Source organism: Herpailurus yagouaroundi, unplaced genomic scaffold (assembly GCF_014898765.1).
Source record: "Herpailurus yagouaroundi ecotype Mexico unplaced genomic scaffold, PumYag 28, whole genome shotgun sequence".
Taxonomy (NCBI): domain Eukaryota; kingdom Metazoa; phylum Chordata; class Mammalia; order Carnivora; family Felidae; genus Herpailurus; species Herpailurus yagouaroundi.
Window position 1 is genome coordinate 45,390,349 of NW_024412376.1, and position 25,494 is coordinate 45,415,842.

The following is a 25,494-nucleotide window of genomic DNA, read 5'->3' on the forward strand; positions in this document are numbered from 1 at the left end:
TCCCCCTCCCATAAACTAATGTTGAAATCCTAATCCCAAGTACCTCAGAGAGTAACTGCTTTTAGAGATAGGGTCTTTAAAGAGGTAATTAAGGTTGAATAAAGTCATAAGGAATCCTATGCTCTAATAAGCATAAGTGCTAATCTAATGCTGCTAGTGTCCTTATAAGAAAGACACCAGGATGTGCATGAAGAGATGAATGGTCATAGAGAGAAGACAGAAGAAACCAAACCTGTCAACACCTTGATAACTGGACTTCCAGCCTCCAGACCTGTGAGAAATTAAGTTTCTGTTTTTAACCCACCCGGTTGATGATACTTTGTCATGGCAGCCCTAGCAAACTAATACACCATCATAAAAACCAAATAAGAAAAATAGGTGGGGTTACCAATTTTGTTACTCTAAGAGGAAGGAGCCAAGAGAATCAATCAACTGATCTATCCATCCATCCATCGGAGAGATTTATTTTAAGGAATTGGTTCACGCAACTGTGTGCCAGCAAGTTTGAGATTTGTAGGGCAGGCTGACAGGGTGGAAATCCAGGCAGGATTTCTACGCTAGTCTTGAGGCAGAAATCCTTCTTCTGTGGGAAACCTCAGTTTTTGCTCTTAAAACCTTCAACTGATTGGATGACGCCTATCCACATTATGGATGGTGATCTGCTTTAACCACATCTACAAAACACCTTCACAGCAACATCTAGACTAGTGTTTGACCAAACACATGGGCACCACAGCCTAGCCACGATGACACAACCATCACAATACTGGTACTTGAGAAAGTGGGCTTTTGGGGGCATTTTTTTTTTCTTTTCTGTACACTCTACATCCCTCACACTGCGTGTTATAAATGTTCTGGGCATTACACAGAACACAAAATCAGAGCTACATTATGCTAAGAGTTAATCACCAAGATAACCACGGCAATAGTAATAAAATTCTGTCTAATGAAGTATAGAAACACATCTTAGAAACTTAGTTTTCTATATATGTTCAACTTATTTTATTACAAAAACACTTTTTGTAATAAAACAGGGAACTGAAGGGAGGAATGTTACCCATCACGACAGTTAATAAAATGCCTCCTATCATTGACTCAGTTTTTAAATATGCAACAACACACATTCACAGAATTGCCAAGTTATTCTCCATAAAACTCTCCTAATAAAACTGTAACTCAGAAAGTGTTTATCAAAGCAGCTTTTTTCCCCAAAGAAATAATATGCAAATAGTCAGAAATTTCATCATTTACAAGGTGATAGAAACACAGATGAGGAGAGAATGATCTCAGAGAAGATAACCTCACCCTCCCAGAACTTCCCAAATACGATTTAATGAGTCAAAGTTGCAAAATGCTGGAATGAGTGGCCAAAGGACTCACATGGTCCTTCTTGGGGTTTTATGAAGTAGTACAGGTGTTTGGAAACTCTCATAGAAATGAAAAAGCCCAGCCAGTTATCATTTCCCAAGTCGTGTTTTATATATAGAAAGTATTTTCTGATGGAGAAGGTTGCATGCAGACCCTTACTTCTCGGCCTTCTCTTCAACAAAAGGCTGGTTGTACTGGTTAGATGAGGGGATAACAAGAGCATATGCATGTGGCAACCGTCTCAGAAGCTTTTCCTATTTAGGGTGTGTTTACTGTACTTTAGCATGATCTAGTGCAATCTTTGTTGCAGAAAATGAGTGACCCCTATAGACGTAAGGCTGGGAAGTGCAGCTGACCCTTGAACAAGACTCAGGGGCACGGACCCCTTGCGCAATCAAAAATATGCATATAACTTTTGATTCCTCTAAAACTTAACTACTAATAACCCACCGTTGACCTAATGTCTTACTGATAATATAAACAATTAACTCCTATTTTGTGTTACATGTACTAGATACCGTATTCTTACAATAAATAAGCTAGAAAAATGCTATTAGGAAAATCATAAGGAAATTACATTTAGAATACTGCTCTGCATTTGCTGAAAAAAATCTGTGAATAAGTGGACTCACACAGTTCAAACCCATGTTGTTCAAGGGACAACATATAGTTAATGGCAGAGTTGGGTTTTTGATTTAGATAAAGACTCTGAGGAAGGGTTAGAAATATAAATTTATATGTCTTTGGTTTACAATCTCAGTATCCAAACTGACTGAAGTCTTGAAACCAAACTGTTTGAAAAGTTTTATTTGGTAGCAGAAAATATCTACAATTGGATCTTTACAAAAGAAGTTGTGCAAGAGGGAAAAATAAACTTATACATAAGATTTTGCTGTTGAAATTTGGGATGATTATCAACAATTGATTCAGATTACAACAACTCACACAAGTCCATGTCTTTCTATGTTAAGAAAGTAGAAGCTACGTTAATCCGTTGACTAAACAGTTTGTTGAGACTCATAACAGACATTATAATGAACCGAAAGAAAGTTACGTCTATGGAAGAGAAGACAAACTAAATTATTTCAAGTTGTAGTAATAAACATATTTAGTCAGAGTAAAAACCAATTATCTCCACAACCCAACAATCAACTTTTCATCTTATCAAGTCCATAATGTCTACATTATTTATATACACCATGGCTTTTCATCTAAGAGCTGTATTTTAAATTACATACAGATTTACATATAACATATCAGATGTTACTGACAAGAAGTCTTACCCTAGGATAGAAGTCTCTCTCCCTGTAATCACTTGATTTGGTCATATGTACAATCCCTGCTATGGAGCTGATTGCTTATCTGACAATAAAGGACAAGACCTACGGGAATGACCCAGGACAGGATTAGGAGGGACAGGCTCACCTCGTTGTCTCTATAACTTTACTGGCTTTGTATTCATTCAAAATACTACTAACCAGTACTTTCAATGGGCCAAAGAAAGAGGCACTAAGAGTGTTTGAAAGCATCCAAGAATTATGATCAGTGTCTATAGTACAGGCATAAAGTAGCTAACATTTTAAAAAACATCAAAAATACCTTTTCACTAAAGGGGGTAAGCAGACAACTTCCTACTAGTAGAAAAAGAAAGACAAACACTGGTGTTCAATTTCCAGTTTAAATGCATTTATGAATACGAAGATTGTGACCCCCATTAATTAAATACAAAGAGTCCAGAAGAAATTGATGCATGACCTTAAGATGCAAGTATAGCAGTATTTTCTGTATCAAATTTAGTCTAGGATTAAATACAATGCTACACACACACACACACACACACACACACATTCATAGTACCTTTATGGAATTCTCTAAAATGCTCACAGTAGCTTACAAGGTATTGATGAAAATAAAGATGAAATTGTATAAACTAGAGTGTAGATAAAAATCATCTTTTATAGCTTACTAAGTGATACCTTTTGTGGCTTAAGTAGCTTAAATTATTCAAGTTTAAATTTCAATTCTTGAAAGCAGAACTGTGCTTTGGTATTCAAACCTTCATAAGATTTTACAGTTTTTCAAAATAAGGAATAGAAAGTAAGAACATCAAACATGTGGGAGAAAAAGACTTCTGACTTTTGTCACATGATTAACCAGTGGCTTTCAACTCTCACTGGGCCAAAACTCAGCTTCTTGGAGGTGATTAGGGTTTTCAAAAGGTTTGAATCAAATTAAGTTTTGAAAACTTAATAAAAATGCACATTCTAATGTGTTAAATATCCCCCCCCCCTTTTTTTTAAACCATACTGGAGAATGCTTATGTATTAACTTCTACTACCAGAATAATTTATTTTTTTTAAACCTTGGAATATAACTTCAGCTATCTCTAATTAAAGAACCTCCTGAGATGTGTGTTTAAAACCTGCTATTATTTACACTTACTTATGTTTGTGTGAACCCAAATTTTCTTGATAGTATGCAAATAAAATAAGATCTAAAAATAAATGGGCTGCTGAGGTTTTCCACCAACTCTATAATGCCAATTACACATTTGTGTTATTCACAAATTCTATTCCTAGTAATGGACTAAAATAAACTTAAATGTGAACCCAAAATATTTATACTGACAAAACGAACTTTTCAGGCTTTATGTGTTGGGGTTACACAAAATTTTATTCAACAAATGTTTGGAAAATAATGCTCTGTAAGAAACTATCTTTTAATCTGTTAATACGATGTATAATGTGATTTCATTTGCTAAAACTGTCTAACACATTTCAGTTATTAGATTACTCTGCACAATGGGAAAAACTTCGACCAATTAGAATGCTGCAGCTCTTCAAAAAGGTAACTTGTAAAAAATTGAAAAACTGCACTAAAAGTCTATTTGCCTTAGAACTCTTCTGATAAGATTCCATTTTTGAATTAATAATATACTTATTGTGTTATAATTCTGAAAATACATTCATTTTCCACATAACACAATTTAGCATCTTCACACATCAACTGTGTTGTGTGTTTTAATGGTTTAGGCACATTTCAGTAACTTTGGATTTTATTTTGTGGTTTCACTACAAAACAGCTTGTGCACACCAAATTCAAACAATCTTTTTTATTTAAAAATCCATCTGAAAATTCACTTCTGAGTTTTAGTTTTTGTTTAAAAAGAAGCAAACATTTAAAAGCATCAAATGTTACTAGTCTACAATTCATCTTGTTATGAACAATTTTAGTTCGTGGATTGGGGAAATAAACCCATTACATTGATTAGGCACAGTACTATGGCCAAAAGACCAGAAATCAGGGCACATCTGTGTGTTCAGGCAACAGTTAGAGGTCTGAATGGAGGGAGTCATGCCTCAGCTGTGGGTACTCTTATCTCTGCCTCCTCCAAAAACTGTTAGTAAGTCCCAAATCAATACATAAGAGATTGTTTGTAACTTAGTTAAAAAAACAAGCAAACAAACAAATTATACCTGCTTTCTAAATTACACTGCAAAGCCAAAACAGATAAATACAACTGTAGTCTCACTATATATAATTTGTGGTTTTGATATCCGTATCACAGGACCGTATTACAGGTGAGACAGAATTATATAATTCCTCTGGTGATTTCAGACATCTGGTTGGAAGAGGTTCATGACTCTAAGATTTCACATTATAACAATACTCCAAAGTTTCTCAAATTAGGGCAGTGAATATAAATCACAGTACAAAATCCTTAATTCTTTTACTGGAAAAGCAACTGGTGCTACATACAAGAATCACTTATAGAACATCTATTTTTTTAAAAAAATGTAGATATAAAATATTAATTGCATAGGGATTTAAATATAAGGCCAAGAAGAATATTAAGTAAAGTTAAAAAAATCATAGAAAGGGCACTATGGTGTCAAAAGATAGAATTTCATTCTTAGAGTAATAAATCTGAATTACTGTCTAATTAAAAAAAAAATCACAGTATGTTGCTATAACTAACAGTGAATGTTTCCTTAAGTCCAAATTGGAAACCAATATTAGGACTAACAAGAACACAACTAAAGCTCATTGTCTAAACCTGATCAGTGTATTAGCACATCAGTGCCTGGTACGTACCTGGTTATATAATCTATCTTTGCAAATAATGTAAAGTTTAATACATGTTAACAAGTGTGAGAGCACATCATCACTGCATGCCGGTAAGTGATCTGTAGGCTTACTTGATAGTGTAATTATTCAGTCTTCCCAAGGTGCAAGATCCCACCTGGCAGAATCTTCACTCAATGAACCAAAAACACTGTAATTAACAAAATATAATAAAGTTCCACCATTGAAAACTAAATGTACATGAACCAGAGAATTAGTTCCTGACACCAGTACATACATTATCCTCAGCACTTTGGAACGCAGTGAATGACGAGCCCGTCTATACTGTGTAGTTTAGGCTAATGGCTATCACCTGATGTTTCAGGTAGACAGGTAAATTGTAAATCTACTTCTCATTTTAATGTTGTTAGAGTGCAGTTTAAAGAGCAATTTCCAAATCTAAAAGTAGCTTAGTTAACTTAGTATTGTTATATAGAGTAGTGTGAGGAAAAACAAGAACTCCCAAAGGAATTATGTTAAGGAACATTTGGGAATACCCAAACCAACGTTTTAAATGAAAAAGTGCATAAATACAGTAATACTACAAGTGTGTTAACTATGGAACAAATGTTTCTCTGGGAGCTAAACAATAGTATTTTCCCACATTATTTACATGTTATGGATTGTTGAGATACCACAAAGCACCATTTACAGTCTAAATTGCTTGATTATGTGTGAAAAGTCCTCTGACTTCAATTGTACTCAGTTGAGGATCTACCTAGAATAGAAGTGTCAGGTCATCTCAAACAGGATTTATGTTTACAATTCAGTTCTCGTTATTCAGAAACAGCGAAGCAATATTTTCATTTCACATTCTTGGCTGGTGTTTCAGATTCTGTGGACTGTCTCCCATCTGTCCAGGCTTCCCGAGTGCTCTTTAGAGCCAGAGTCTTCTGTTGGTCAACCACAACATAATCTACTCTCTCATCAGCTACACTGCTGCCTGAGCCACTGCTCTTTTGCTAAAAAGCAAAGAAAGAAAACCATAAAACCCCACGTATAAGAGAGTTCTTCTTGGTGAAATTTAGCCTTGAAACATAGACACTCATGCCCTGTAAATAACTCTTGAAGTTCTACTGGGTCACATACATACAAAAATAACATTACTTCAATTTAACAATGTTGTTTTTCTCCTCACTGTACACTGTTTTCCCCTTAAATTTAAAATCACTGTATGTAAGAATTTAGATGAATGCTCCCAACACAGATGAAATTCTTATAAAATAAGGATCACAGACACTTGGTTCATCTTAAAAAAAATTTTTTTTTTTCAACGTTTATTTATTTTTGGGACAGAGAGAGACAGAGCATGAACGGGGGAGGGGCAGAGAGAGAGAGGGAGACACAGAATCGGAAACAGGCTCCAGGCTCTGAGCCACCAGCCCAGAGCCCGATGCGGGGCTCGAACTCCCGGACCGCGAGATGGTGACCTGGCCGACTGCGCCACCCAGGCGCCCCATTTGGTTCATCTTAAGATACACAGCTTGCTTCTCCCTTTAGCTTAACCTTGACCTTTTCAAATCCTCAGAACATGTACCAGTGTTGACTTGCAGAGCTGAGAAATGTTTTTTGAAAAACAATATTTCAAGAATGGCAAACTACATAGGATGACACGACCTCTTATTCTAAAATACAAGTAGATACTAACTAACTTAAAACAAATATAATTATTGGGGCACCTGGTTGGCTCAGTTGCTTAAAGCAACTGACTTCAGCTCAGGTCATGATCTCACGGTTTGTGGGTTCGAGTCCCATGTCGGGCTCTGTGCTGACAGCTCAGAGCCTGGAGCCTACTTCGGATTTTGTGTCTCCCTCTCTCTCTGCTCCTCCCCTGCTTGTGCTCTTGTCTCTCTCTCTCTCTCTCTCTCTCTCTCTCTCTCTCTCTCTCTCTCAAAAAATAAACAAACATTAAAAAAAAATTTTTTTTGAACATTTATTTATTTTTGAGAGACAGAGCGTGAGCGGGGGAGGGGCAGAGAGACAGAGACACAGAATCTGAAGCAGGCTCCAGGCTCTGAGCTGTCAGCACAGATCCCGACGTGGGGTTCGAACCCACAGATGGTGAGATCTTGCCCAGAGCCAAAGTCAGACGCTTAACTGATTGAGCCACCCAGGCGTCCCCAAACAGAATTATTAATGTGTTGCCGGGCTCTCTAGAAAGTAAGAGAAATACCCAATGTGTGAGGGAAACAGGGCATGAAGAGCTGTTCAATGTAAACTTTACAGGAACTGTTGTCTTCAGATGAATGTCAATCTCAGCAATGCAATCAGGAGGCCCGCAGTGGGAGGGTGTGTCGAATCTGAGGCTATCCTGTTAAGCTAGGGACCAATGAAACAAACTGAGGTGGTCCTATAGTTGTAGCACATTGCTTCCCAGCAGAAGAAAATGTAAATCTATTCTGAAGGAAACTGAAGTCTGCAGGATTCTCAGATAGACTCAGCAAAATGAATTTGCAAAAAGTGTATAAAACATGGAAGGAAACAAGCCATCAAGAGTGTGAGCAGAAACAATAAACAGATTCAGACCTCCAAGGACTTCAGATATTGAAATGATTGCATAAACAGAATAAATTATGTGTGTATAAAATCTTCAAAGGAATTAAAAAATAAAACTAAATAAAAGGAATAAAATATCATGAAAGAAATAAGCTATTCAAAACAGCTATGCATATTGGAAACAAAAGAGCAAAATTCCATGTTAGAACTAAAAATAATTGAAATTAAAAATTAAACAATGGGTTAAACAGAATAATTGAGAATTAGTGTACCTGGTGATAGAACTAAAGAAATAATCCAAGTAAGAACAAAGAGATGAATAAAGACAAAATATGAAAAAGTGAAAAGAGGCACAGAAAATAGAATATGTTCTGACTAATCTTTAATAAGAAACCTCAAATGAGAGGATAAAAGGAAGAGTGGAAAAGCTATATATTTAAAGAGATGATTGGGACTTTGCCAGAACTGATAAAAAATACAAATCCAGAAATAAGAACAGCACAACTTCCATCAAGCATGATAGATAAAAAGAAATCTACGTCTAGATGTCTAGACACACTGTAGTAAACCTGCAGAATACCAAAGATACAGAAAAGATGTTAACATCAGCCAGACAGAAAAGACAAATTATCTATAGAGTAACTGTAACTAGATTGACAACATACTTTTCAGTAGGAACAATGGAAGCCAGATGATAGTGAATAGTATCTTCCATGTGTTGAAAGAAGTATATTGCCAATCAAGAACTGTGAACGCAAAAAAACTCTTTTTCAAAAATGAGGGCACAATATAGACATTTCCCTCAAACAAAAATTGCAAGAATTTACTACTAACAGACCTCCACAAGAGGAACTTCTAAAGAATGTATTTCAGGAGGAAGAAAAAATTATTATGACAGGAAAGACTGAGGAACAAGATGGAATGATAAGAAAGGGAAGGTGGTAAATATGTAGGACAATGTTAAGTAAGCACTACCTATATAATAAGAATACTACTGGGGCGCCCGGGTGGCTCAGTTGGTTAAGCGTCCTGTGACTCAGGTCATGATCTCGCGGTCAGTGAGTTTGAACCTCGTGTCGCACTCTGCTGACAGCTCGGAGCCTGGAGCCTACTTCAGATTCTGTGTTCTCCCTCCCTCTCTGCCCTTCCCTGCTCACACTCTGTCTCTCTCTGTCTCAAAAATAAATAAACATTAAAAAAAAAACAAAAACCCAGAATACTACTAATGTGTAATCTGTGGTTTAACAAAAGTAAAAAACCAAAACTTTGGACAAAAATAGCATGTAAATCAAAAGGGGAATAATGTGAGCTAACACTGGAAAGAGAATGAAGACAAGATTTTGTAAAGTAGGCATTTCAACAGTAACCACTAAAAGAGGAGAACGTGTATAATTTCTATTATATACCATTAGGGATTACTCTCCATGACTTTGTTAATTGTGACTTATGAAACAATATTAAGTAATAGACTTTGCTAAATTTAAATTAAACATACTAATAAAATTTCCCCAAAGGAAACATGATTCTTTGGCTTTAAAAGGTGAGCTAATTTTGTCTATAGAATGAGATTTCACTTACCTTACGTGGTGGTGTGGATTTCCCAGAATCTAAATCCAGATCTAGGTATTCTACTTGTTTGTCTCCTTTGGGCTTGACCATAGGACTGCTTCTCCCATCAAGGCTGTTACTGCCAAAAAGATTCTGAAAATGGTGATACAATGAAATCTACTATCGAACATCCACGAGACCTGTTGCTTATTTTGTCTGCCATCTACCAAAGCCAAAATATTTATTTTAAGAGGCTATGGTTTAATAAAAAAAAAAATGTCTTCTGAGAAAATTAAATCTGCTTTTAGGATTGGAGGAACATATGTGATATATATAACAGAACTGATTACAACTAGGCTTTAGAGTAAGCTAAACATGGTTTCAAGAGTCAAACTGGGTTCAAACTAAGACCAAAACATCAAGCTAGAGTTGGCTGCAATAGCTCCAACTGAACATTATTTAAATGATATCTTTACTCGATTATATTTTTAAACTACTGGATCCTTTCATTCCTTGCTTTCTAATTAAAATTTTTAAAAAGTTCTGTATTTTAAGACTTTCACGCTAAAATTTAGCTTAGAATATGTATGTTAACTAAAGCCTACAAACAATGACTGCACTGGCAAAGTCCGCTTTGTTTCAACCTGGAATTTTTAGCTCTTAATTTCTTCTGTCTTCTCTTTAGCCTTATCCCTTCTGTCCTACTAGGAATTGTACAATACAAGGGTTACTCTCCATAAACAGATAAAGGACAGATAGAGGACAGCAATACATGACAAAAACAAAAAAGCTTAAGGCAGAAAAATGCAAAATCAACAGGATGTTAGGAACTTCAAGATCAATGCTCATAAGAAGGAAAGCATGACACGAACTGACGCCCCTACATATGACCTCTATGTGAATTACGACAATCCTTCCCAAGGTGTGCCAACAAATGCCTTGTTTCTCTGCCTTGCTGCTTTGAACCTCACCCAGAAATGTTCTGGACTTCTCATAGGCGAGACTATATATTTACTAGCAGCTAGCATTCTTTTGTCTTCTATCACAGAGATAGGAATACTCACATACTTTTGAAGAAAACCTTAACGATGTGATATACTTAAAATTATACTTGTTATGATGAACAAAACAATTTGGAAACTGCATAAACCTGGATCTGCTAATCCTTTTATATATCACTACTCCTTTTGTCTTTGCTCAAGTCACACAGAGTAAGCTGTGATTTAGGAAAAAGATAATTGCTAGAATTTTCAATATTGACTCTATTCCCTCATTTGAAGCAGGGCTGCTGACAGCCTGCGTGAAACATTTTTGTGAATTAGAAAATGGTGCTCCTTCCTGTGGGGCTACCCAGCTCTGTGCCAGGGCCCACAGCTTAGTGAGCAGGACATGGTCTGAACTGCATGTACTCATGAATGCAGTACTATGCAGTCTACTCGACACATTACATACTGTGTGTAATGTGAGCAAGCAACCTGCATGCTGGAATGTGAGGGCTCTATTTGTGGGAACGCTGTTTTATTTTTGAGAGACAGAGAGAGACAGAGCGTGAGCAGGGGAGGGGCAGAGAGAGAGGGAGATACAGAATCTGAAGCAGGCTCCAGGCTCCGAGCTCTAAGCTGTCAGCACAGAGTCCCACGTGGGGTTCGAACCCACGAATCATGAGATCATGACCTGAGCTGAAGTCAGACGCTTAACTGACTGAGCCACCCAGGCACCCCTGTGGGAACAGAGTTTTAAACTGAATTTACCAACTACTGGTGATAAAACACTAAAAAAAAATTTTAACAATAACATGTAAGGCACAAAAAAGGTTATGAACAAATAGCCATTCCCCTCTCCCCCCCTTTTTTTTTAATTTATAAAGAAACTAGTTTTTTGGGTTTTTTTCTGAATGACTCTACATTTCATTCTCATGTAAAAATATCAAGCAGGGGAGTGGTGTGTGTGTACAATTTTGTATTCAAATGTGACTTGTGAAAGAACCCCCACCTGGAATACCCCTAATTGGAAATGCCTACGGTTGTTCATACTATTGCAAGGCTCGTGAAAGGAACACACGAGCTCATATGATGTACACATTTACTTTCAGTAAGTTGTTCCTACAGAGAAATGTCTCAGAATTGCTGGTTAAACTGTTTTCTGTCTAGTTATTATTAGAATTGGAAATTTTTCATCTTTAAATATTGTTAAAATTTGTGTCCCTGCAAGGCAGTCCATTTGCTTTAGATCTAATTTCAACAACGAACAGCCTGTCTCTGCGTTCTAGCCTTTAACCCAGTATTTTCCCAAAACAGTTTAGAAAAACCCTAAGATTCTAGGAGTTATCACAAATGTTCTGTGAATTAAGAAAAAAGATAACAGTTGTGCTTTGTTTTTCTAAAATTCTTTTTAAAATGTGAAAAGTTATTGAAGGTATTTTTGTTGTTACTGTTGTATAACAATATTCATGTCTTTAATAGTGACGTGTGGTACCTCACATTTTAGGTGTCACATTAAGGGTTCACCTCACGAATGTCTGACTTTGGATCTTTCTATAAATTAACAGGCAGCACCACCAATTCACTGTTTCATTAAACACCACCTGCTCCGTGATCACTAGTATGAGAAATAAGTCATGCTTCAAAACGTCAATGTATAGAATTTAATCTTCATTGTAGGTATAAGCCAGGTTTGATCTGATCCTGTCTCAACTTCTCCAAGACAAATTTTTTTTACTGATCAATCCAGGCACAATGACATCTTGTGAATTTCTATGGTATACCTTTAATGCACTAACTGCAAAGAGGTGTGGAAAATAATCCTGTAACTATCACATTCTTTTCTAAGGAAGAGTTGTCCGGATTATGATCAACCCTTGCAGCTGGCAGTGTGAAGAGATGGAAATGGTGGCTGGTTTTTCTATTGTGAATGGTGGGCAGATATTTTCACCCAGAACATTTTTGCTTTTTCTAACACTTAGGACCTAAGTATTTCAGAAATTCACCAGCTGGCAGGCAAAAATACCTTTCTGGCTTAATGTTTTATATCTTACGAGGTATAAAAGAACAAACAATTTCATATTTTTATTTCCTTTGACTTTTTGATTGTAATATTTTTCTCTCTAGTCTTTTCCCTTCATGATAAATCACACTTCCAAACTTTCCTATTACATGCCCTTTGCAAAATTTTTATGGTAATTTACTATTTCAGGCAAAAGGACACGCTTTAGTATCTCAGAAAAAAGTTACTTTTGTAATAAAAAGTCCATTCAGCCACCTAAAGATTAAAATTGATGATAATATGTACTCTGATGTAGCACTGAGGATTTATGTAGACTTTTCCCAGTCTATTTGCTATAATGAGAAAAAAATAAGGTAATAAAAATAATAAAACACCACTTATCAAGTTGAAAAACAGTGAATCCCAAAGCAGAAGCCAATTAATAAAAATTGCTGTGCCTTAAAATTAGGGAAAGTGTTATTGATATAGCTGGTTTGTATTCTAATCCAGGCTGATGTAAATATTTTACATTATCTTATTCATACTGAGCACTGCCAAAATTTGGTATTTTAAAGTGAGTTTAAGCACCAAATCAAGCTTTTCAAATCACTTAATTTTGTTTCCTGACAACATAGGGTTGTGAGGAATCTGTTTTTGCCTAAAGTACATTAAAGACATAAAACATGTCGAGAGAAATGGACTTTGTATTTTGAATCCCTAAAGAGTATTGTTTTAAAGAAAATAAAGCTGGGGCGCCTGGGTGGCTCAGTTAGTTAGGCGACCAACTTCGGCTCAGGTCATGATCTCGCAGTTTGTGAGTTCGAGCCCCGTGTCGGGCTCTGTGCTGACAGCTCAGAGCCTGGAGCCTGCTTCAGATTCTGTGTGTCCCCCTCTCTCTGCCCCTCCCCTCTTCACGCTCTGTGTCTCTCTGTCTCTCAATAATAAATAAACGTTAAAAAAAAAATTAAAGAAAATAAAGCCACTAAAATGTTAATCCTTCCAAATTTTGACATCAGATTTCTGCTTCTCCTGGCAGATACTACCTGGTTGTGCCCTGATAATATCTGCCCTCCCCTCTCTCACATGAATGGGATTTTTAGTCAGGCCCGCTGTCCCTCAGAAGAAAAGCTATGGTTCCCAGCCCCTTTGTGTCTCTGTGTGTATGGCGGTTTCTGGGAACCTTCTTTATAAGGCAGTTAGTTAGGCTGTACCCTTGCTTCTTCTTCCTTTCCTCTGTTTTGTAGCTTGGGATGTGAAGTGTTGGTGCAGCAGCATCTTGTTCTAGGAGCATGTGAGCCACACCCAGAAGATGGTGGACTGGAGAGCTGGAAGGGGCAGGCATCCCTAAGGGCTTCCTAGGACAGGGCTGCCACACAACCCTGGCTAGACTCTCTCTGGACTTATTTACACGACAAAGAGACAAATGTCTGTTACTCAGAGGTGAACCTAATCAGTACCAATACACTAATCTACTAAAATACAAATAGCAGAGCAAGAATTGAATTTGATTAGAGGGAAAACATAAGCAAAATATTTTTAAAAATTAAAATGGGTTTGTATTCTTAAGTATCTGAAGTATTTTCTGGCAACTATCTAATTTCTGGGGAACGCAGGCTTGCTATGATTACAAAATTCTTGTGCCTTGTGGTAATACAGCCAATATGAAACAAGTTAGGTTTGTAACAGGTCTTTAATCTTTAAGCCTTATCTAAGAGTGTATTATTGAAGATTATCAAAAGACCTCCTATAGAAGATCACTTCACTATAAGAGTGCCATGAAGAGGTTCTGGAGAACTGCATTATGAAATGCTTCTAGTATATTTTCTTGAACAGTTTCAAAAATCAATTATTTCTCAAAAATAAATATAACTAGAAAGCTTTTATGATTTTTAACTCATTTTTAATCTACTTTATAAATACTGGCATTACACTTTGACCCATTATCGGCTTCAAATTTTACAATGCTATTTTTAAAAAGCATTTTAAAAAGTTGTCTTCTATCCTGTTTCCTTAAGTATATAAAGAAGGATGTAAGGGCCAGATTTAGAGACTGGAAGAAAGGTGCACAACTTGGAAGGGCTGCTCAGGAAGACAGAAGTTAAGGTGCAAATTTTACATACTGAGTCTTCGCTGGATAGGTTTGGGTTCATGGGAACATAATTCTCTTCACTGTCGTGTGAGTCACTGCTTGAAGTTGTGCTATGCACTGAATCCGGTCGGGGAGACAAGGGAAATCTAGAGGAACTAATTAAAGAGATTACCGTTACAAACCTAAACCTTGACAACAATTTCTAAAATCACTTCCAAGATAAAAATGAGTGATCGTTTACATTCTTTCACCAACAGTCACTAAAGTTTACAATCATATATTGTACACATTTATTCATTACAACTTACTGCAAACCCTCAAATGCACACCTAATATTTATAGCTATATTGTAAAAAGTAGGCCTTTGGGCATCAAATTCCTGTGTAAAACAAAAAAAGTATTGCTAATGATTTGGGGGACAAGTAGAAAGTCACAGACATGAAAAGGAAGATTTAAGTTTCTATTAAATACAGCTACCTATATGTAAACATAAAACATGAACACATATTTAACGCAAGTTTATAACTTCACATATCCTTTAATTACCTATATATATTTGTTTGTTTATATCTCTGTATAAATACATAATTTAAATATATAAATTTATATTTATAATCTCTGCACCCAATGTTGGGCTTGAACTCACGACCCAGAGATTAAGAATTGCATACTCTTCTGACTGAGCCAGACAGGCGCCTCTTCTATGTACATTTTAGCAAATTCTGATTAAATAACCTCTGCCAAGAAACTACCGTATTTGCCAGATCAGTAGTTCTGAGAAATTTCTAGCCTCATGAATGCTTTATACCCTTGAACATTACCAGGAACCCTGAGGAACTTTTTGTTTATATAGGTTGTATCTATTTACTGTATTACAAATAAGAGAACATTTTTTTTAAAACCCAGAGTACACAAATACACATTCTATTTATTAGCTGTCTCGGGGATGTGATCATACGTTACGCGGTCCCTAGAAAACTCCAGTGTGCACTCATGAGAGAAGCAGGAGTGGAAAGGCAAATGCCATCTTAGAATCTTAATGAAAATAGTTTTCACCTCACAGAACCCCAAAAAGGGGGGGGGTCCCCAGACTATACTTTGGGAACCACTGTTTCAGGTATTTTCCGTCATAGTGAACAATCAAGGTACACATTTCAAACAAAGACTTACTCTCGAGCAAAACTCCTAGTGATGGGAGATCTAACTGGGGCTTGCAGTTCTTCCCATTCTGGCAAAGGTTTTATTTCTAAAGGTGCTGGCTTGGCTGAAATGAAAGAGAGAAAAAGAGGCTTCAGTATACAGACATTTGAAAAACAAAACAAGATCCTCTATGTCTCTACTTATGTGTTATAGCCAAACACACCTAAGACCAATGGTTTCATACATGAAACGAAGTTCATGGGTGTTAAGTGATTTGCCCAAGGTTACCGAGCTAAATAATTAGTGACAAAAGCTAAATCAGATAATGTTTCACGATTGTTGATTCAAAGTCTAAAGCTCTATTACATCATGTTGCTCCTTAATTTAATATTTTATGAATATAAACTAAAGAAAGGGTAATGTGACCCAATTCCTTAACAGTTATTTGATGTACAGTTTTCATTACTTCCTTATTTCTTTTTTTTTTAAATAATTTTATTCTCAAGTATGGAGATTTAATCTATGTAAAAACATTTCTATTCAATATTGAAGCATCAGTTGTACAGCTATATGTATGACGTACAAAAAAGTATTAAATACAAAACTCTGATAAAATCAAAAACTGAAAACAGAATTCACTAAATCTTTTAAATTAATTCAAGCCCAGTCTGAAAACAAATAAAAGTAATAATATTTTAAGACTCACACTCAGCTGAGAGAAGGCCTAATTGAACAATTACCTTGAATTTTCAGCTTAATTTAACCAACAATATCCTTTATATCAAATTAAATAATAAACACACTAATAATATTCTTATTAGCCTGAGTTATAAGTGGTCTTTGTTTATTTACCTCATTATCACAATAGGCAATTACCACGCTAGTGCATACCACAGAGCTCTCATTTTTTTCATGAGAGTGAAACATTTTTCAGAAGAACTAAAACAATATTACGTGTTAATGCTAATTATATTTTAGGAGATTATTTAAACATATTAGGTAAATATTCCAATTACATTTCATTCTGCCACTCCAAAGAAAAGTTTTCATTTTTCTAGGTTTCTTTCTTCTAGTCTTTGTCTATATATAGACATACTTTTACTCAACTCGTATTTTTAATCAACTATGTTACAATTACAATCAAAGTATAAAATAGGCGGTCATTTTAAAGGGCAATGTCGATTCACTGGGGCTTATAAGTATTTTTGTCTGTTCGATACGAAAAACTCAGTGCGATTTTCTAAAGACTAGATTAAATTTAAATCTTGCTCATCTATACCCTTAAAATGGACCAGCACAGAATACTGTGCTAAGTGAACGTATTTCTTTAACTCCTTATGTTTCACTTTTTTGAAACCCAAAGGCTAATGGCAGTTTAGCAGTCAAATTCTAAATAATGCCATAAAATAATGAATCTATGGAAGTGGTTCTGTATTTTGTCTTAGAATAGAATACATACAACATTATATATAAATAAAGGACACATTTGGAACTCACAAGTAGCTAACAAGCTTAAAGAAAACAATGCACTGATGTCTAAAAGGTTAAGAGAATAATGTAAAAGAACAAGACTGAATACCATGTATTATCAAACTTAACATGCTGCTGTTAATGGCATAACAAGTAGACTTACTACGTCTATGGAAAGACAATCGGAAGACACACATTATGGGAAGCATTCACTTTAGAAATAACGTGCTAGGAAACTTTATTTACAACAGCGGTAGTATTTAAGTCTCTTCTCCTTTACTTTTTAAGAAAAAACATCACAAAATAAAGAAATTCCCAATGCCCCATCCAGCATGCGGTGCTAAAGTACATACCCTTTCTTCTTGTAGCAAAGTCACCTATGGTTTGTGAATCAGTTCGCTCTAAACCAGGGGGTTTGGGTCTTAAAATTTTAGGACTTTGACCTAATTGGTAAAAAGAAGATGCTCTTAATATAATGTTATTTTTTAATTGGAAAAATGGATTCTGTAAAAAAGCCACAGAGCCCTGAGCAGAAATGTCACACCTCAAAAGCATAAACATAAGTTTCATTGTGGAGAATATTTTAACCTTGCCACACATCACTCATGCTCAGTCCAAGGGAAAGGATGAAGCTGCATGCAACAGGGTAACAAGCAAAGTGTTATAAAAGATGGCAGGGTGTTCGTGGGGTAACCAGACTGGTTAGTGGTTATCTTTACTTGGGGGAAGGGAGAAAAGCCATGTGCCGTGTTACTCTTCTAACATGCCTTAGAAAACCGGACTAAATAATTGTAAAATACCTCCATCAGACCTCAAGTACATCTTTTCTTTGAAGTCTGATGTCTGATATGAAAGTACCGGGGCGTACTTTCCAATAGTATTATTTTCTTAATTTTATTCAGGTGTTTAAATAACCTTAATATGACTATTCCTTTACCTCTTGACCAAAGCCCTTTGAGAAAAGCAGGTTGATGCCATGGTGTATGCTAACCCAACATTAAAACCAAGACTGACATTTGTCTCCCCTGGATATACTGGTAGCTGCCTGGTGACATAATTTTGTAAGGATCAGAAGCTAGGTTCTGGAACTGCTGACTGTCTAGCTTTGATTTAAGTATTTGAAAGCATAAATTCAGTTGCCATTATTTTCTTTTCATTTACTCTCTGCCACATGTAAGTACTGCTGAAAAGCCTTATGAAAAGTACAGAGTTAACACCCAGCAGTGGCCTCACTTATTCCCACAGGAAGCTTGGACGCTAGAGCAGCAACATCGTTTAAATCAGTTATTTGATTATTAAATCAGTTATTTGCTCTCTTCTCAGTGGCACCAAATTTACTTCTTTTTTGGCAATTACAAAATTTAGTCGGCATCTAATAGGTGGCAAAATCAGAATTTGCCGATTAAATGACAATATCTAGTACCTGATCTACCAAAAGCTAAAAGTTTCTGAAAATATGAGTCTCTAGGTTATAAAATAGGAAGACTTCTCTAATGAACCAATTTTCTGAGTTAGGTAATTAATACTTTGAGTTTATTCAGAAAGGGGGCAGGCTTAGTTTAAAATGTGAGTGATAAAATTTGAGGCCATGATCCTACCCCTAATGTTGACCTATCCAGGGCCCCCAATGGCAGGGCACTTTCCTAAAACAATGGAGGATGTCAGCTTTTTATAAACTCCCCCAAATAATGTACTTCCCTTCAAAAAAAAAAAAAGTAAGAGGCAGAGGGTAAGGTTTACTACAGAAAAATACACTTATTTTACAGCCGAAAGGCTTTTACAGATCAAATCCAGCTTCTTCATTTTATGGATGAGATACCCTTAAAGGACGAAAGAGGTTAAGTGACTTGCTTGGGTCACAACATTAACTGGAGGCCAAATGAAGGCTTCCCCTAACCTCCCACTGCTGGTGTATGCTCCTGTGCTGGCCACATTGTCTATCCCTTTGGGAATAGAAAATCCGAAGAAACCAGTGTTTAGAGGTCAGTTTTGAACTGCTAAGTTCAGTTTGAGATCTTACATCTACTTAAAGCCACAGATCATTGATTCGTGAGTAATGTGACATTTAATAATTACAAACTGCTTTTCAGAGCAACTTTTGGTTTGGTGGTGTTCACTCAGTGTCTTTTGCTCTGCTCCTTTTCAGCAAGACCCACTTTCATTAGCTCTCAGCCTCCTTCCGAGTTTTCAGTGTGGTTATCTCCCAGTGGTCACCCTCAGCATCTCTCAACTTTGCACCCTCAGTTATGTTCATCTATGTTTACAGTTAAATACTCAAGGTCATGTGACTGCTAAATCCACCTGCCTGTGAACTCTCCATTCTTCCATTGTCTGACAAGTCCCCATAGTGATCTTTCTAATACCTGACCCTGAAATGATCATCTCTTCTCCAAACCAATTCTACTTGTTTTTTTTAAGTATCTCAAGGGTACTCCTTGGTTTTCTTAATAAAAAATACTGTATTGGAGAGTCTGGGTGGCTCAGTTGATTAAGCGTCCGACTTCAGCTCAGGTCATGATCTCACAGTTCGTGGGTTCGAGCTCTTTATCGGGCTCTGTGCTGACAGCTCAGAGCCTGGAGCCTGCTTCAGATTCTGTGTCTCCCTCCTTCTCTGCCCCTCCCCTGCTCGTGATCTGTCTCTGTCTCTCAGCAATAAATGTTGAAAAAATAAAAAGAAAATATTGTATCAAGTGCGGTTTTAAAAGTGTATTTATAAAATTTACCTGTATTTTCCACTTCATGCAAAGCTTGAGGATGATTTTGGGGCTCAAGGCGCAATGTGGAAATGTGGCAGTGAATTGTAGTGAGTCACTTAGGCATTTTGTTAGCTTTATTTCTTTACATCCCTCCAAACTCAATTTGACATTCATGTTCCGGAAAGAAATGAACGTCATACCCAAATGAGAGCCCAGTTATTGCTTATGAGGAGAGAAAGGTGAAAACGGATCCAAGGTGTTGGTATGCCTGTCGTGGCCCTGTCTTCTCTACTGTCTACTGGCAAATATTTGAATGTTTCCCTGATTGTTGGAGAAAAGTATGAAATAAGAAGAAATAAGAATAATAAAGTAAAGGCAAAAATAAACCAACTTTGGAGATACATTGATTCTCAAATGCTGAGAGTAAGCAGAGGAACTCATTTGAGCGTTAACTTTTAAATCCAAGGCAGTTTGCAACCTGATTTTAGCTACACTAAATTTGAACAGATAAAGCAACATTATTTCTTTTGCAGACAGCGTTCACTACTGGCGAAATTCCTATTGGACTTTAACCCTTGAGGGGGTCAATCTCTGGATCATGTGACTTATTCCCTCATTTGGAGTACAAATTAATAAATCTTCATCTCTGGTTTAGATCTTTCCCTGGAAGATCCTAACCTACACCTCTGCACAACTACCCCATATGGATATTCCGCCAGCGTTCACACTACATGTTCAAAACGGAATTTATCCTTTGACTCAGCACCACAAACCTGCTTTGTTTTCTCTATTAGCAGCTGCCATGGCAGATCTCTTAGGAGTCTTTCTAGCTTCTACTTTCTCTCTAATCTTTATTCTGTAAGTTTTAATTTATATTTATAATGACAATAGTCTGTTTCATTTACCTAAAAAAATAAAAAAATCTGCAAGTCTGAATTCCATTCTTTAAAACTCCCTGTTTTTATTTATTTATTTTTTTTTATAATTTTTTTTTTCAACGTTTATTTATTTTTGGGACAGAGAGAGACAGAGCATGAACGGGGGAGGGGGAGGGGCAGAGAGAGAGGGAGACACAGAATCGGAAACAGGCTCCAGGCTCTGAGCCATCAGCCCAGAGCCTGACGCGGGGCTCGAACTCCCGGACCGCGAGATCGTGACCTGGCTGAAGTCGGACGCTTAACCGACTGCGCCACCCAGGCGCCCCTAAAACTCCCTGTTTTTAAAGTGCACTTCACTTACCTGGTTTGTTTCCCTGAAAGTGAAGAGCTCACACTGTATGGCTAAATGACTTCCACTTATATTCTAAATGCCCTTAAAACTTGTAAAAATCACTTAAGTCCCCAAGTTGAGGGACCATGAGAGCGAGGAAAGGGATTTTGTTATGCCTTTACCCATCTAATCACTTCTAAACCAAGGCTTTGAGAACCTTGGATTTGGAAAACTGAGCGAAGCACTCTCTGAGGAAGATGCTGAAAAAATGTGATTTTTATAACATTTTAGAGAATACAGGTTTTTTTCTTTTTTCTATCATATCCTTAAATCTTAAACTGAGCTTTCTAGGGGCTAACCTGATTATGTTACTTGCCTGCATAAAACCCTTTAATGGTGTACCCAGAATAAAGCCCAGACTCATTAGCATGGATTATAACACCCTCAGGACCAGGCACCTGCAAGGCATTTGGCATTCCCTCCTCCATTCATACTTTACTCCCGTCCTCCCTTCCCATCTGATTTCCTCCCTCCCACTCGCGACTCAGCCAGTCCCATCTGTCCTCTTTTAAAGGATCTGGGTATGCCATTTATTCGGACTAAAACAACCTCTGCCATCCTCCCCTCCTCTACCATCGTTTAATTGCCATTCACCCCCTCAGACTTTCCTCAGGGGAGCTTAGATAACAGTGCCAAAAGCTTACCTCAACCACAGTCCTTTCCACGCTAATTATGATAATGTGTTTACTTTTCAACCTCTTCCACTAGACAGTGAGCTTCTTCAGGGAAGCCATTTATACCTTCCTTGTATTCGAAGACCCAAGACCCAGCAAAGACTATATCCTATAATGGCAGGCACATAAATCTATGTGGATGAACTGCAGTTCTCTTACAGCTGGTGGTGTTTAATCTGATCAACACCATAATTTTTTGTTGTCCTTTAAATGGAAACTAAGAGCAACTGAATGTTGTTTCAAAAGTTGGTCACCCCAAATATGGTCAAGGAAGTCACACGAGGTCAAGTTTCAAATAAGCAGATGCAATCTTTTTTGGAAAGTCCGTACACTATCAAGTATTATTTTAATAGGCACTGCTTACATAAATTCAGCACAAAGTAGAACATTTATTTTGTGTATAATTACAGGTTTATCTTAGCCTAAAATATTTACTCTTCTGCAGTTTTACAGATCATTTTGTTTCCATTAGGCATCTCGAAAATTAAGAAAGAAGAAAGATAATTCACAACATTATTATCCTTTGCTAAATTCCAAAAAGTAATCCGGGTAGTATCGTGAAAAACTTTTACACCTGTTTTAATAGTCTCATTGTATGAAGAGGAATATAATAATGATACTTATATATTGGAAGGTAAAGAATTTTCAGCAAAAAAAAAAAACCCCTGCATGTAAAAGTTATGCTATAAAAATGCACTCCATTGTTCTAAAAAGTGTGTATTTATTTAAGTCATCTCTATACCTAATGTGGGACTCATATTCATGACCCCAAAATCAAGACTCTCATGCTCTTCTGACTGAGCCAGCAAGGCTCTCCAAAAATGCACTCCATTCTCATTTCTTTTAAATTCTAACTCTAAACCAAAAATCTGACTTGAGATTCAAACTTAATAGTTGTTTATTAAAAATCTAGTTTTATTTACTAGTATCATTCATCCAACTCCCAAACATTTATTATAGTATAAAAGTAGTTTTTAAAGAGCATGTTGGGGCACCTGGGTGGCTCAGTCAGTTAAGCATCCAGCTCTTGATTTCAGCTCAGGTCATGAGATCGAGCCCCGAGTTAGGCTCCATGTTCAGCATGGAGCCTGCTTGGGATCCTCTCTCTTCCTCTCTCTGCCCCTCCCTCGGCTCATGCTCAAGCTCACTCTGTCTCTAAACAGAGTGAATAAATAAATAAATAAACATTAAAAAAGTAAAAATAAAAAGTATGTTAATTTTTAGTCACAGTCAAAAACTTTAAAAGATCTCTTGAAAAAACATTTAGAGCCCATATGTCAACTGTGCCAAAAAGACCCATCTAGGGAAGATCCTTGGGACTCGTCTTCTGGATCTGGACTGGTCTTCACCTATACTGAGGTGAAGACCTGAAGATACTCTAATCAGACTAATGTACAAAAATACCAGAAATAAATCAAAATCAATACAATAACTAATGGTCAGAACTACTGCAGAAAGCCATGGATGGACAAAGCTGAAGAAAACAAACTATAAAGATAGCATCTGAGGCTCAAATGGCTGCCGCGTCATGTTAGAAGGAGACTGGATGGAAGTAGGGGGGACCTAGGTCAGTGCAGTGATCAAATATGGTAGGTTCATGTAATGATTTACTTTAAGAGAAGCCATAATAAATACAGAAATTTCCAAAAACTTTATAAACTTGATTTTCAAGTAAAATATAAATTTTAGTGGAAGCAATCAAAACAATTTGCTCTGCATTTACAATGACTCATATGATCTTCTATATTTAATACAACCTATATAAATTATGCTTTTTCTCCTCTATTAATATACCCAAAACTTGGTTCAAAACAAATACTATCATGACAGAAATAGTATGGCTGAAAATATAGCTACCACAAGTTGGGTGACGGGCAAAGGGTCCATGAAAATACATTAAACATAAATGTTAAGAACATCTATGTATTTCTGAAGCTTCAGTTACTCAGAAGTATTTGAAAAACGTATCTGAACTGCTAACTACAGCAGCTGACATCTATATTTGGGGTTATAAACAAGGCCAGAATGTCACTCATTTGTTGCAGACTCTTCTAAAGAAGACAATCACAGAAATTGGTTATATTGGGTGTTGAACCAGTTATATTGGGCTTTGAAACGAATCAAGCCATATTTGATAGAATTCGGTTTGCTAATTATGAAGTTTAGTTAATAAGAGATACTAGAACAATAGATTGAGACATGCATCTGATGTCACAAAATGTGAAAGTAAAACAGACTCATCTGCTGCTATGCATGAGAAGAATTTCATGAGAAGAAGAACAAAAAAGACATTTGTTTTACAGCTTAAGTTTTTAAAGACAAACTGCTCCAAGATCTTTACTCGGGTTTTAAAATATATTTTTCTTGAATCGCTTTAACTTTCTAAAGTGAGTTGACAAACTGCCAAGTTAAATAGTCTCTCATGCTTCCTTTCTTGTATATTTATTTAAAAAGTAGAATAGTACTAACGAAAAGCAAAACCTTATTTTTTTTTAAATTACTATGATTTTAGTAATCTCTTTACTGTTTTGCTAAACCAATTCTTCTTGATTTTGCCTAAACTATATATTTTTATTCTGGGTGCTTTCTCAGTTCATTTTGTATCTAAGCATAGATACCAAATAAGCAACTGGCCAATGAACTCAGGATTGTCTCTCAATAGTTCACTTAACTTTTAAGACTGAACACAACCTCCAGAAGTAACTAAGAACCTACTTTGTTCTGTTCTACTATAAAGTCACTTCAGGTTGGTTTAGAGTACTGGGGCAATTAATCTCTAATGTACTTAGAATATACTGTACTTTCACCATATAAATAGGGAGGTATAATTATACATATATGTAATATAAATGATACATAGCATACATGCCATATTATCATGATATATACATAGGATAATACATATTATAAAATGGGGTACACGAGCTGTCAGACCTAGAGAATACTAAAAGATCTTAAAACTTTTCTAACATATAAATAAGGGGATCTTTTGCATATTGTATGCAAAGAAGAAAATGACTAAAAATGTCTAAATAGATTTAAAGACAAATGAGGACAAAAAGAAGCAAAAGGAAAAGTTGTCAAATAAAAAGCCTGTGATGCTCACACCCTTTCTAAGGTAACTAATTCCTGACTATGGCTCTGCTGCTGGGGCTGCCTGGGTGGCTGTGGGTGTTGCGCATGGTTATCTTTCCAGCTGTGAGACCAAAGGTGGGCAGCTGACCAGTGGCAGCCAGTCTATGGGCTGGCCTGCAATTAATCACATGGTCTGGTGTGAAAAGACAAATAACAGCAATCGGATTATCCATGAGCACTCTAAAGTGAGTGAATAATGATCAAGGCAATTAGCAGCAGATGTGGAAGCTGCAAGGGCATTAAAAAGGGGCCCTGAGGCAGAACCAAGGCCACAGAGGGGCACTGTAGGCCAAAGCTCTAGGAAAGCAAAAAATTGTGCAGAGGATATAGAACAGGAAACAGAAAAGAAGGAAATAACGTGAGATAGAACAAAGCAGATGCAAAGACTTCCCAGAGGACAGAAATGCAGACAGCAGGACAAAGGGACAGTCCCCTGGGAGTGCCTCTGTTTCCAGTAACTTTCTCATTTCAGCACAGGACCATCCTTACTTACTTAAAGGCA

At 36.5% G+C, this 25,494-nt stretch overlaps 1 protein-coding gene across 4 annotated transcripts in view; it reads right to left on the minus strand.

Annotated features, from left to right (window-relative positions):
* Positions 1-4,022: 4,022 nt before the first annotated feature.
* Positions 4,023-25,494, minus strand: part of GAB1 (GRB2 associated binding protein 1) — a 123,576-nt gene continuing 102,104 nt past the window's right edge. For 2 of the 4 annotated variants that reach the window (XM_040473100.1, XM_040473103.1), the window contains 5 exons: positions 17,572-17,661; positions 15,779-15,872; positions 14,640-14,763; positions 9,568-9,690; positions 4,023-6,455 (listed from right to left, as the gene is read on the minus strand). In XM_040473100.1, the coding sequence (XP_040329034.1) occupies positions 6,297-6,455; positions 9,568-9,690; positions 14,640-14,763; positions 15,779-15,872; positions 17,572-17,661 (590 nt within the window). In that variant the 3' untranslated portion in view covers positions 4,023-6,296. The remainder of the gene's footprint in view (positions 6,456-9,567; positions 9,691-14,639; positions 14,764-15,778; positions 15,873-17,571; positions 17,662-25,494) is intronic. The other 2 variants (XM_040473106.1, XM_040473107.1) reach the window with 1 other exon arrangement.